This window comes from Rana temporaria, chromosome 5, assembly GCF_905171775.1.
Source record: "Rana temporaria chromosome 5, aRanTem1.1, whole genome shotgun sequence".
Classification (NCBI taxonomy): Eukaryota; Metazoa; Chordata; class Amphibia; order Anura; family Ranidae; genus Rana; species Rana temporaria.
In genome coordinates, this window is record NC_053493.1 from 109,387,425 (window position 1) to 109,401,431 (window position 14,007).

The following is a 14,007-nucleotide window of genomic DNA, read 5'->3' on the forward strand; positions in this document are numbered from 1 at the left end:
TCTATCAGTGTGTGTGGTGGGGGAGGATAGAAGGGTCCTCTCTCTCAGTGTGTGTGGTGGGGGGAGGATAGAAGGGTCCTCTCTCTATCAGTGTGTGTGGTGGGGGGAGGATAGAAGGGTCCTCTCTCTCTCTCAGTGTGTGTGGTGGGGGGAGGATAGAAGGGTCCTCTCTCTCTATCAGTGTGTGTGGTGGGGGAGGATAGAAGGGTCCTCTCTCTCTATCAGTGTGTGTGGTGGGGGAGGATAGAAGGGTCCTCTCTCTCTCTCTATCAGTGTGTGTGGTGGGGGAGGATAGAAGGGTCCTCTCTCTCAGTGTGTGTGGTGGGGGGAGGATAGAAGGGTCCTCTCTCTGGTCGGTGCTCTCTCTCTATTAGTGTGTGTGGTGGGGGAAGGACGGATCTTCCATCTGGTAGCCCTCCTCCTCCTCCCTCCTCTGTTGGGTGCAGGCTGTGTGTCAGCTCGCTATGTCGGATGACGATTCCAGGGCCAGCTCCTCTTCATCCACCTCCTCCTCCTCCAACAACCAGCACATAGACCGGGACCTCTCCAACAATCTCCCCAGGAAGAAGGACACCAAAGTCAGCATGAGCAAGAACTCCAAACTCCTCTCCACCAGCGCCAAGAGGTACCTACCGTCCTCCGCCACCTCCGTGTATGTATGTGAGGATTAAGGAAGTGTCAGCGCTGGCAGGATCTATCATTACCCCCAGCATTGGGGTGCCAGGCTATATGTATTTATGGGGGGTGGCTATATATACATAGGGGGGGCTATACATGGGGTGCCAGGCTGCACTGCCCCCCCTCAGTGTGTGTGGCCTGCTGGAGACAAAGGCTGGGCTCTGCACCGGACATGGGGGGACAACAAAGAGCTGAGCACCAACAAGCCGCTCTTCCCCTTTAAGTCTGCTCCGCCATGGCCGCCGCCGCCGTCTTTCCCTCTCCCCGCACTGTCCTTACGGGTCACCCCCTCTCCCCCCGGCAATGAAAGGGTGGCACGGCTCGACAGTCATTTGCATTTCAGGGCGCCACCCACTCTCATTTGCATGTTAGGTTTTTGGGGTCCCCGTGCAGCCAGGGCGGGTCAGAGCGGTCCGTGCACCGGGGGAGAGAGCGAGCCAGCCGGGTGTGTGTGACCGGAGCCGCCGCCATGTTGTGTTTCTCAGGGGGTCAGCCGACTGGAGAAGGGGGAAAGTCCCTGTGTGGGGGAGGGGAAACAGTTTCTGAGGAGATGGGGAGAGTCCCTGTGTTGTGCTGAGGGGACAGTGTGGGGGAGGGGAAACAGTTCCTGTGTTCTGAGGAGACAGAGAGAGTCCCTGTGTTCTGAGGGGGAGCAGTTCCTATGTGGTCCTGAGGGGACAATGTAGGGGAGGGTAAGCAGTTCTTGTGTGGCTTTGAGGGGACAGTGTGGGGAAGCAGTTCCTGTGTAGTGCTGAGGGGACATGGTGGGGAGGGGGAAGCAGTTCCTGTGTAGTGCTGAGGGGACATGGTGGGGGAGGGGGAAGCAGTTCCTGTGTAGTGCTGAGGGGACATGGTGGGGGAGGGGGAAGCAGGTCCTGTGTGGTGCTGAGGGGACATGGTGGGGGAGGGGGAAGCAGTTCCTGTGTAGTGCTGAGGGGACAGTGTGGGGAAGCAGTTCCTGTGTAGTGCTGAGGGGACATGGTGGGGGAGGGGGAAGCAGTTCCTGTGTAGTGCTGAGGGGACATGGTGGGGAGGGGGAAGCAGTTCCTGTGTGGTGCTGAGGGGACATGGTGGGGGAGGGGGAAGCAGTTCCTGTGTAGTGCTGAGGGGACATGGTGGGGAGGGGGAAGCAGTTCCTGTGTGGTGCTGAGGGGACATGGTGGGGGAGGGGGAAGCAGTTCCTGTGTGGTGCTGAGGGGACATGGTGGGGGAGGGGGAAGCAGTTCCTGTGTGGTGCTGAGGGGACATGGTGGGGGAGGGGGAAGCAGTTCCTGTGTGGTGCTGAGGGGACATGGTGGGGGAGGGGGAAGCAGTTCCTGTGTAGTGCTGAGGGGACAGGGTGGGGGAGGGGGAAGCAGTTCCTGTGTGGTGCTGAGGGGACATGGTGGGGGAGGGGGAAGCAGTTCCTGTGTAGTGCTGAGGGGACATGGTGGGGGAGGGGGAAGCAGTTCCTGTGTGGGGAAGCAGTTCCTGTGTAGTGCTGAGGGGACATGGTGGGGGAGGGGGAAGCAGTTCCTGTGTAGTGCTGAGGGGACATGGTGGGGGAGGGGGAAGCAGTTCCTGTGTAGTGCTGAGGGGACATGGTGGGGGAGGGGGAAGCAGTTCCTGTGTAGTGCTGAGGGGACATGGTGGGGGAGGGGGGAAGCAGTTCCTGTGTAGTGCTGAGGGGACATGGTGGGGGAGGGGGAAGCAGTTCCTGTGTAGTGCTGAGGGGACATGGTGGGGGAGGGGAAGCAGTTCCTGTGTGGGGAAGCAGTTCCTGTGTAGTGCTGAGGGGACATGGTGGGGGAGGGGGAAGCAGTTCCTGTGTGGTGCTGAGGGGACATGGTGGGGGAGGGGGAAGCAGTTCCTGTGTGGTGCTGAGGGGACATGGTGGGGGAGGGGGAAGCAGTTCCTGTGTGGTGCTGAGGGGACATGGTGGGGGAGGGGGAAGCAGTTCCTGTGTGGTGCTGAGGGGACATGGTGGGGGAGGGGGAAGCAGTTCCTGTGTAGTGCTGAGGGGACATGGTGGGGGAGGGGGAAGCAGTTCCTGTGTGGTGCTGAGGGGACATGGTGGGGGAGGGGGAAGCAGTTCCTGTGTAGTGCTGAGGGGACATGGTGGGGGAGGGGGAAGCAGTTCCTGTGTGGGGAAGCAGTTCCTGTGTAGTGCTGAGGGGACATGGTGGGGGAGGGGGAAGCAGTTCCTGTGTAGTGCTGAGGGGACATGGTGGGGGGGGGGGAAGCAGTTCCTGTGTAGTGCTGAGGGGACATGGTGGGGGAGGGGGAAGCAGTTCCTGTGTAGTGCTGAGGGGACATGGTGGGGGAGGGGGAAGCAGTTCCTGTGTAGTGCTGAGGGGACATGGTGGGGGAGGGGGAAGCAGTTCCTGTGTAGTGCTGAGGGGACATGGTGGGGGAGGGGAAGCAGTTCCTGTGTGGGGAAGCAGTTCCTGTGTAGTGCTGAGGGGACATGGTGGGGGAGGGGGAAGCAGTTCCTGTGTGGTGCTGAGGGGACATAGTGGGTTTCCATGAACACATGACCTAGTAGGACTGAGCTCGGTGATCTCCCTCCCCTCTGGGTTTCCAGATCTGGACACGCAGCAGGAGACGTTTCTTGTATGAAGTAAAGTTGGGAGATGACTGAATAAACGCCCCATGCTTGTGTCAAGTAGCGGGGTCCCCGTCCCATCCAGACATGGCGGTACAGACTGGTGTGAATGAGGCCTTGGGGTCCATGCACACTGAAGCTGATTAAACGGACATTTTTGGGAGTTTGGACATTCGTTATAACAGCCCTTAAACTCTGGTACCCTTTGTGTCCATACACACATGGATGTTTATTGAAGTTTTTTCAGCAGGGGAGTTTATGGGCTATTGTTTGAACACCCTAAAATCGCGTTCAAGAGCAGTCCTAAAAATGTCAGATGCTGGTAAACACCGTTTAATGCTGTATACAGAGCATTAACCCTCTATTCAAAATCAATGGTTCACTATGGGAGCACATTAATTTGAATAAAAGTCGCACCAGAAGTCGAATCATGATGATCCGGTTTGTGTGCTGAGGATCTTGAATGGGAAATTCCCCCAGACCAAAATGGGGAAAAAAAATTGGTGTGCGGTTCTTTCCAGTACGATACCAGACCCTTCAGTCTGATATGGATTTTAAGGGGAACCCCCACACCCAAAAAAAATGGAGTGGGGGGCCCCCCCCCCCCACCAAATCTATACCAGACCCTTATCTGAGCACGCAGGCCAGGAAAGGGGGGGCGAGCGAGCCCAGATCCGGCCCCCCCCACTCTATGTGAATGAGTATGGGGTACATTATACCCCTACCCATTCACCTAAAAATAAAAGTATTTCATTAAGGCAGCTCTGGCATCTCTTCTGATTTCTTCCCCCTCTGCTGTCTCTTCTCCTCTCTGCGCTGTCTTCTCGCTCTTTTGCTGGGTCTTCGCCTCTGTCTTCTCCCTCCTGTTCTTTTTCCGATGTTGACTCAACGCGATCTGCCAGTAATGCTGGGCCCGCCGTGTGTCTCCGAATGACATTAGCGGGTGGATCTGCCCCATGCCAATATAAGCCATTACAACGGGAGATCGCGTTGAGTCAATGTCGTAAGAACAGCAGAGGGAGAAGGAAGCGGGGAAGACAGCGCAGAGGGGGGAAAAGCCAGAGAGGGACAACAAATCGAAAGATATGCCGGGGCTGCCTTAAAGCACCCAAAAATGGAACTTCCGCTTTTCGGAACACTCCCCCCCTCCAGGGTCACATTTGGCACCTTTAGGGTGGAGGGGTGCAGATACCTGTATAATATAGGTATTTGCTCCCACTTCTGGGGAGAGACTGTACAATGTACTCCATATTAATTCACACAGGGTGGGAGTCCAGGATCTGGGGGCCCCCTTGTTAAAGGGGGCTTCCAGCTTCCGATAAGCCCCCACCCACAGACCCCAACAACCACCGGCCAGGGTTGTCGGGAAGAGGCCCTTGTCCTCATCAACATGGGGATAAGGTGCTTTGCTCATTCCCCCCCCCCCTTTCTGACCTGCCAGGCTGCGTGCCTGGTATGGATTTCGGGGGAGATCCCATGACATTTTTTTTTTTTTTTTTACGTGGGGGTACCCCTTAAAAGCTATACTGAGCCAAAGGGTCTGATCTCATCCCGGGGGCAACCCCCACATTTTTTTTTTTCATTTTGGCTGGGGGTACCCCTTCAAGATCCTCAGCACACAACGCACCATCATGATCCGACTTCTGGTGCAACTTCTTTTCAAAACAATGGGCTCCCATAGGGAACCATTAATTTTGAATAGAGGCAGAGAAATGCAGGTAAAAGCTAGCGTGGCTAAATGCGCATCGACGCCAATGCAAAAAGCTGAAAAAAACTTTTTTTTTAAACCGCCAATTCTTTTTTCTGGCGTCGGTACTAGTTTTAACGGCAGTTTATCAGCTTCAGTGTGCATGGACCCCAAGAGTGGAACGCTAAGAAGAAATGATTGGACGTTGGATTGGGTCAGCTTGGGTATCTCTATTGATTGTAACGTCCAGTGGAATCCTTCTCAGTTGTGTTCTGTATCCGATACATTGTGAGCTTCAGGGTGCTGCTGTGACTTCCCTCCAGATAGAGTGATGATGATTGGGGGTTGCCTGCTCTGCACCTCATCCAATATTACTTTCTGTGAATATAAGGTGTTTTCTCTTTGTAGATTCTGACATTCATACGCTCCCCCTTGTCCAATCATAGAACACCTTATTCATTGAAAACCAATATTCACCTGAATGGCATCTCTGCTGGGCATGCCAGTATCCCGTAAAGATAGCAGTGCCCATTATTTCTGTGTCTACATAAGGGAAGCTTTTGCAAGTAAACAAATATGCATTATCTTCACATAAAATCTTATGGGACAACTGAAGAAATTGGTCTGGTAACTGGGTCTAATTAATGCAGTATCAAAGAAAAACTCCAGGGGAAAAAAGAAAGTTCTCCCATGCAGGGTGACTGTTCGTGGGTTAACTTCTTGTTTTGTGTAGGGACACACTGAAAGGCTATACTTATCCAATCCTTAGATCCCCCCCCCCCCAAGTCCAGTGGTGGACTGTTCTTGCTGTCCTCATGTCCATAACCAGTCTATGGGTGTCATGACATCAGGAATAGTCAATGCACAAGACTGCTAGCGAGCAGGGAGTCAGGAGCAGCAGGTTCCAGTCTTGTGCTTGGAGAGTCAATGGATTAGGTAAGTACATCTCCGCTCTCCTTACCCCAAGGCCAAAACTAGTAGTTAACCCATGTGGAGCGGGCATAGCCCCAGTGCATGCAAATTATTTATTTTTCTCAGAGTTCTTCTTTTTAAGCCTAATAAGTTATTATATTGAAGATTACAAATTCTTAGATGTGGTGGTTGCATTCGTTTTATTTTTTTCCTATATTTTCACCTGGTGATCTGGTCAATAAGTCTGTTTTTCAAAATATCAAGTTGTTCTGCATCTGTAGCTGTTAGAGGTTTCATTCAAACCATTTAACTCTGCCAGGGGTGGTTACAATGATCAGCTTTTATTCATGCATTTCAAACCTCTATTCCAAAAGGGGAAAACATGTTTGCTCTAACTGCTTAAAAAGTGTTGGTTGGAGTTCAACTTCAGTATGTTAGTGTATCTAAATCTGCTAGTCCATCTAACACTTCCTTTCCCCCAGACTGATATCGATGGGGGAAAGGAAGATTAGTGGAGACACTAATACAGGAGATGTGTTGCTGGTCAGATCACCAGGGGAGGGGGGGGGGGGGGGGGGCGCCTAACAAAAAGAAAAGCAATTCTGTCACCACATCTTTTATGATTAGTAAGCTGCAATACATTACATTTTTTGTTTTAATACCTCTTTAAAGTAGATGCAAATCCAATCACTAAATTGTCTTCTCTGCTTTAACGTGGGAATGTGCTTTCTAAAGTTTTCTTAAATGTTGAATATTCAGCTTTTGTTAAACATAATCCCCGCTGATCCTTGCTGTGAAGGTCCTTGTTTAGGGGTTTTAGAGAGAATTGTGCTGCTTTGTCACCTTGTCAAACCATTCCCTGGGTGAGACTACAAGTGTTTGAGTTGACAAACATTGCTCAAGCTTGGTCCATTGTTGTCTCTATTAGGAGTCTGTTTCACAGCAGTGATTAAAGCCAGTGTTCTGACAAATTCTCCAACCCGTCAAACTCCAACTACTTAACTTCTGGCTTCTTTAAACCAGCAGTCATTGGAGTTTGACGAATTGGTGGTTGGACACAACACTGGCATTGGAATAGAGTCTGATGCAGGATATTATCAAAGGAGATTTCTACTCCTCCCTGATACTAGCCAACAAAATGGCCGCCTCTGAGGCGGCGACAACTTTGTCCTTGTTAGCCGCTGTGCTGTCAAAACGGCTCAATCTTCCTGTACCGGACTCTATTCGGTTGTCAGTGTTATGTCCAACCACCAATTCATCAAAATCTCCAATTACTAAGGGTTTAAAATAAGCCTGAAGTGACGTGGTTGAAGAAATTGACAGAACACTGGCCATACCTGGATGAAAATTCATCTAGTTCAGCAGGAATCTACTGAATCTTCATCCATGTATGGTGGTTCCCATTCATCGACTTTTTATGAACAGGCTTGTTGGAAATTCCCCACTCAATCAGCAGATGGAGCCAATGGGATGCGGCGCTGATCAGTGTATTCTGATGGTGGGAGAGTCCTGCTGTCAGATTATAAAGACACAGCAAGGAGGATTCCCCCATCCTTCTAAAATATGTGTGTGTGGGGGGGGGGGGGGGGATCGGCTCAGTAATGAATGGCCAGCTTGGGAGTCCATGCTGAAACAAGTATCCATAGACTGGAAGTGGTTGCAGGAGATTAGCAGTTCTGAGATGCAAATAAGGAGAAAACAGTATTTTCCGAACAAAGAAAACATTATTGCTGATCATGCACACTGCTCTGGCAATCTGAATGTCTTCCCCTTGGAGTTTACATCTGCATTAACGGATACATTGTCATGTGCAGTGATAGGAGCCGTCACATGGAGTGTAGAGGCAGAATTGTGGATTGTCTGCATTGCTGGCCTGCTATGGCACCATCTTCTCTTTATTCTCACCAGGGATTTCATGTTGCTGCGCTGTGATAGCATGGGGCCCTATTGGCATGTTGATGATTCTGAGTGTGAAAATCATTGCAAATGGTATCATTTCAAATCATGAGAACATCGAATTTGTATAATTATCACCCAGGCTCCAATTTTCCATCTCCATAATGTTTTTTTTTTTTTTTTTTTTTTTAAATCTCGCTTCCCCTTGCTTGTGTAAATTTTAGGTTTTTATGCAGTTCAGATTACACAAAGAGAATTTATGAAGACTGCAGAAGCTGTGTATGGCAACCAATCAGCTTGTTCAGTTAAGCTTTGAACGTGAAAGATGGAAGCTGTCTGGTTGCCATACATTGCTTCTCAAGATTCTGGCTACTCCAGTTATAATAAATGTCCCTTGCAGAATTTAAATTTTGTGTTTGACTACCCAGGGGAAAGATGTCCATATGTTTTACGGGGTGATGTGGTGTGCAGGTTATCCAATTTGGCTCCATTGTACTGTGGTTCCAGAAACACAAAAATCTAGCTTGCCTAAAGCTGACAGTATGCGACTCGAATTATGGAAGATTCCTGGTAATCTGCTGAAATTCAAGCTGTGGGTGGTCCTGCCAACACTACCTGGCTCAGCAAGGTTTGATTGAAAAATCGCGTAGGCACAAATACTAGCTCATTATGAAATACCGAAGCTCTCTCAGCGGTGCCTGCACCAGCTGACATGTTCCCTGGTGTTTCTTCTGGGTTCACAGGCTCCTGGGCTATGATTGGCGGCAGCCGCAATGACATTACTCCCAAGCATCTGCGCGGGAGCCTCTGGTCATGGTACAGGGTCCTGAAAGAAACGGCATGAGCGGCCGTTTCTTCAGAGCGCATGCACCGATGACGGGGTATATAGTAAATATCTCCTAAATGGTGCAAGTTTAGGAGATATTTGCAGTACCTACAGGTAAGCCTTATTATAGGATTGAGCTTGATGAATTGGATTTTGACGGAGCACAGGCATTTTTTGGTTTACATTCAGCTGTCAGCAGGAAACCTGCTGTGTCCTTAATAACCAGCTATTCACAGTTTAAGGAGCCTTTCCTATTAGAAAAAAACACAACATTTGCTCGCGGCTCCATAGAAGTCTATTACACGCAAAACACAATCTGCTGCAGGAAAAAAGCCTCTGAAAATTGTATAGATGTGAACGTGTCCCATAGGAAACCATGTTTAATGGACTGTAGTGTGTTTCTGCAAAGTGCCCTAAAAAAAAACGCATAGGTGTGAACCGAGCCTAAAGGAATAATGGGAACCAGGGCAAGTAAAAGAGTGGATGGTGTTGAAACTGAAAAGTTAAGAATCCTTTATATATCCAGCTGTCCATATCTCAGGATCTGCGGATTTATTTGGCCTATGGCTTTCAATAAAGGTAACCTCCACCTTTGGATCTCTCCATTGTCTGTGTGACTGGCCAAGTCCACATTTGTATACAGTGTTTCATATTACACCTATACTTATGATATAATTAAAATAATGGTATAAAACACTACCAACCCGAATACCCAAAGTGCAATCCCCCGGCTAAACAGCAATGTCATCCTTGACTGATGAGACTTGTAGAAAGCGTGGTGGTGATCCCTTCTCCATCACCGCTCTGTGATTCGCCAGCTCTGCTGCTTCAAGTTGGTACCTTCAGAACCTGAGACGCCATTGCAGATAGACTGTGCCTTTCATTTAAATGGCCGAACCTTAAAACCATTCCCTCCAGAGACCAGATCTTTTTGAGTACACAATGGAGCTTCACTGGTAGGAAAATGTTTACACAGATTTGGTTTAAAAACGTCTTTCAAAGTAACTGGAAAAGCAAGGTTACACTGTATAGGAGGCATTTTTTACTCTATGGATACCATATTTCTCAGACTTGGTATAAACCACATGTAAAAAGCCTGCTGACATCCATCCAGGCTGCTGAGGAATTGCTGTGTGATGGTAATAGATTGACATTCATTGTGTTCTTCATGTCTGCAAATACACAGAAATAGCTTGGATTGTCTGCATCTTACAGCCATCCGATTAACCAATAACAGGTGGTGTTTGTATAATTCCTATTTGGACATTTTAACCTTTAAAATGCACATCCTGGAATTACCATGGTACTGTGTAAGGCTAGGTTCACACTGCCGCGACTCAAAATCGCGCGATTTTACAGCGATTCGCGGAATGCCTGTCTATAGAGCTGAATTTGCATCGCACACGGATCAAACTCGCACAGGACCCTTTTTTCCCTGCAGCTTAGATTCACACCGCACTGATGTGAACTGCACTAATGGAAAACAATGTTATTTTAATGACTTGCGAATTTGAGAAATCGCAGCGGCTCAAATTCGCAATAGAATTCGCAGCAGTGTGAACCGGGCCTTACAGACAAAACAATTAGAGGTCCTAGGTCTTGTTTATGTGATGAACTTGGCAGGTTTGAGTATTAATAATGATGAAATTGGAGATCCAATAGTTGTACAACAGGGTGGCTGGCTAAAGATGTGAGATTAGAGGGTTTATACTTGCCTGCATTATACAGAAGTCTTGCCCCAAGGCCTCTTTCACACTACTGTGACTTTGCCGCGATTTTAATGCGATTTCAGGGAGACTTGAGGTCTATGAATTTGAACTCGCATCAGTCTGACCAAAGTAGTGCAGGGACTACTTTGAAGTCGTACTAATATGAACGGTTGTCATTGGAAATCATAGGGAACGACTTATCTGGCTACTTTGCAGTCCCAAATCGTGGGACAAGTCGTACAAGTGTGAAAGGGGCCTAAATGTGATTTTACTGCTGTCCCCTGAAAAAGCAGTGTGACTTGCATTATGATGTAATATGTTTATTTAGATTGTTTGTAGCTTTTTGGAGCTTGTGGTTTGTAAGAAGAAATCGCAACATTTTTAGAGTTATGGCTACTGAAACTTTCTTGCACATCCGGCTACTGAACGATTTATGAGAAGGGTCTTCAGGGACCAAACCAACATGAATTTGCCATTTTGTATATAACCAGATTAGAACAGATGTGAATTGTTGGTTTTTATTGAAAACCATACCGCTGAACTAAACAAGTGCACCTCATCAGAACATTGGGGGAGGTGTTCTGTAGTACATAAAAGTCAACTGTGTAGGCCTGATAAATGAGGCTTATGTGTGCCGCAAAAGCAGAGTGCAAAGAAAGTTGACCTCACTGAACTTCTGTTGGCATCAACAGGTATTTTTTGCACTTCTCAAACAGAACCAACAAAACACTTACAATGGTATATCATATATAGCGGAGCAAATAAAGTAGCCTTTGTACACTTTCAATCAAAGATCAATTACGCTGCCCCTCTCTAGTAATGGCATACAGCACGTTGGATGCTGTCACTGTTTGGGTGTTCTGACAGTCGTCGGTGTTGGCAGCTATTCAGTCTGTGGTCTGAACAAGAGATAATCTGGGTGTGTGTGTGTGACTAATTCAGGGCAGGTCATATACAGTTTGGCCCGAATTCACAAAGCACTTGCGCCGACGTATCTCAAGATACGCCGACGTAAGTACAAATGTGCGCCGTCGTATCTATGCGCCGACCCACATACTAAGATCTTGGTAAGATGCGCCTAAAAATAGGCTTTCTACGGCCGACGTAACTTGCCTACGCCATCGTACCGTGGGCGCATATTTACACTGTGCGCATTTGCCGCTCCCATTGATTTTCTATGCAAATGAGGGAGATACGCCGATTCACGAACGTACTTGAGCCCGGCGCATAATATACGCGGTTTGCGTAAGTCGTACGTCCGGCGTAAATTTATTCCCCATATATGAGGCGCAACTCATGCTAAGGTATGGACCAGGGAACACAGCCATCGTATTTTACGTAGTACGTGAATAGGGCTGGGCGTAGGTTACGTTCACGTCGTAGGCAGTAATCCGTCGTATCTTGGGGAGTAGTTCCGACGTGATTCTGAGCATGCGCACTGGGATACGTTCGTTTTAAGTACTTGTATGGCACTCGGCCCATCATTTGCATGGGGTGACGCCTCATTAGCATGGCTCACGCCCACTTCCACCTACGACGGCTTACGCCGAGGGAACCCAGCGCAGTTTGGGAGGCAAGTGCGTTGTGAATTCGGTGCTTGCCTCTCTGCGCTACGTCGGCGTAGCATATATTAGTTACGCTACGCCGGCATAAATATGCGCCAATGTATGTGAATCCGGGCCTTTGAATCTCAGACGGTTCAGCAGGAACCAGCCGAAATTTGAACCCTTAATGGCAGGCTGAATGTAATTCACATCCACTTTACACCTTTACCTGTATATCTGAAAAACAGGCTTTGTTGTATCTACAACAGTCAGAGAGAACTGTAAATTCTGGTAGTAGTATTGTCACCAAAGTCCCTAAAATGTGAAAAAACAGGCGATTCAGCTGGGCGGCATTCATGCAAAATGCTTTGGTGGGAAGTTGTCTTTAGTGAAGACCACACAGTATATTATCTTTACATTGCAGGTTATGAAATTCGTAAAAAAAGAAATGTAGGTTTATTTTCAAACAAAAAGCATCTTGTTTGGTAGTGATTGTGTTTGAGGTATTTGTGCCACTTTAGCTGGTGTAGAGATAGCTATGCAATGTTTCCTAATTCTAAAATGTTGCTTTTGTATTTGTACAGGATTCAGAAAGAACTGGCTGATATCACCCTGGATCCTCCTCCAAACTGCAGGTTAGTGTCTCTGAAGCATTCTTCTTCTGTCTCGTGTGACATTGCTGACTCGCATTGTTGCTTTGTGGTATGGTATTGCTGTCACCTTTGAAACTGAAGAATGGTTTCACTTCCTACTGCTATATTAAACGAGGAGGAACAAATACTTGAATGAAGTTTTAGTTGGTGGTTAAAATGAACCTGATATGGTAGTATTGACATTACTTTGCTTGGTAGGGATTCTCATCTACTACAGTGTTTTGTAGGTATGGGATAAGGGAGATTTTCAGTGGTTGTGCAGTGTTCTTCTAGGACAGGCGGCGAGGAGGCATTTTGCAGGTTGGATATTTTTAATAAAAAATGTGTTTTGGTATGTGTCACTGCCATCTTCTGTCATGCTCCTGTCAGATGTTTAGCAACTAGAAGTGCAAGACGCACACTTAAAGTGGACATTCGGTCATTTTTTTCATCTCTCCGTCTATTAAATCTTCTGCCCTTGTTTTAACTTTGAATAGTAAAATATATATTTTTTTTCTGCCTTATTCAGCTCACTTCCTGTTTCTTGTCTGGTCATTGGCCTAGGCTTATGACATCATGCACAGTGCTCTCTCATGAGAGTTTGCCAGGAAGGGAGGGGGATGAGTCATAAGAGGGCTGCGGAGCTGGAGGTGTGCCTCTGTGTGTCTCTGTAAATCCAGGAAGTGAACAGGCAGCAGCTTCAGCTGCCCACAGTTAAAATGGGGTGCCGTCAAACTAAAGCTGTCCATACACCATACAATTTTCTTATTCAATTTTCTTTAGATTTACCTTCGACTATGTAGCGCAAGGGCCTGTCTGATTGCATACAAATTGAAAGTGTTAAGATTTGACCTCCATATTATTTGGTTTTGGTAAATCTAAAGGAAAGTTGTACAAGAATATTGTGTAATGTATGGCCAGCCTTAGTGGAGGGAGATTTCTGCTGCATATTTAGTACAGAATGACAGTGTGTGTGTGTGTATGTGTATGTGTGTATATATATATATATATATATATATATATATAAAGTGGTTGAAGGGACATTTAGAATGGCAAAGATGTTTTTATTATGTGAGCAGACTGCAATTCCTCTTTCACCCAAACCTTTAAAGGAGTTGTAAAGCAGTGTTTCTCAACCTTACTAGGGCCGTGACCCCTTGATAAAATTTCCCAAGTTGTGGGGGCCCCTAACAGTAAAATTATTTTCGTAGCGTGGGTTGTCAGCACCCAAGGCAAGGCAAGTAATTTGCACCCCTAACCCACGGACATTTAATGCTCTCTGAGTCCCTTCCACTCCTCATTTTAGGATGTACCACTCTTTCTCTTTGTTCTTCTTTTTTTCCCTTTCCCTTTCATCTCTCTCTATCCTAATTTTTTTTTTTTTTTTTTTCTCCCATCCCTCTCTCGTCTTTCTTGTTCGTTCTCTTATTCTTTCTCTCCCTTTTCCTTTGTTACTCCCTCTTTTCCTCCCCCTTTCATGTATTCTCTATTTGTATTTCTTCTCCTACTCCTTGTTAAGGGGGGGATGTGAAGAGTAGC

At 47.5% G+C, this 14,007-nt stretch overlaps 1 protein-coding gene across 2 annotated transcripts in view; it reads left to right on the forward strand.

Moving 5' to 3' along the window:
• Positions 1–300: 300 nt before the first annotated feature.
• Positions 301–14,007, forward strand: part of UBE2E1 (ubiquitin conjugating enzyme E2 E1) — a 38,755-nt gene continuing 25,048 nt past the window's right edge. Inside the window, exons 1-2 of one of the 2 annotated variants that reach the window (XM_040352989.1) lie at positions 301–652; positions 12,421–12,471. In XM_040352989.1, coding sequence (XP_040208923.1) covers positions 465–652; positions 12,421–12,471 — 239 coding nt within the window. In that variant the 5' untranslated portion in view covers positions 301–464. The remainder of the gene's footprint in view (positions 653–12,420; positions 12,472–14,007) is intronic. The other variant, XM_040352990.1, reaches the window with a different exon arrangement.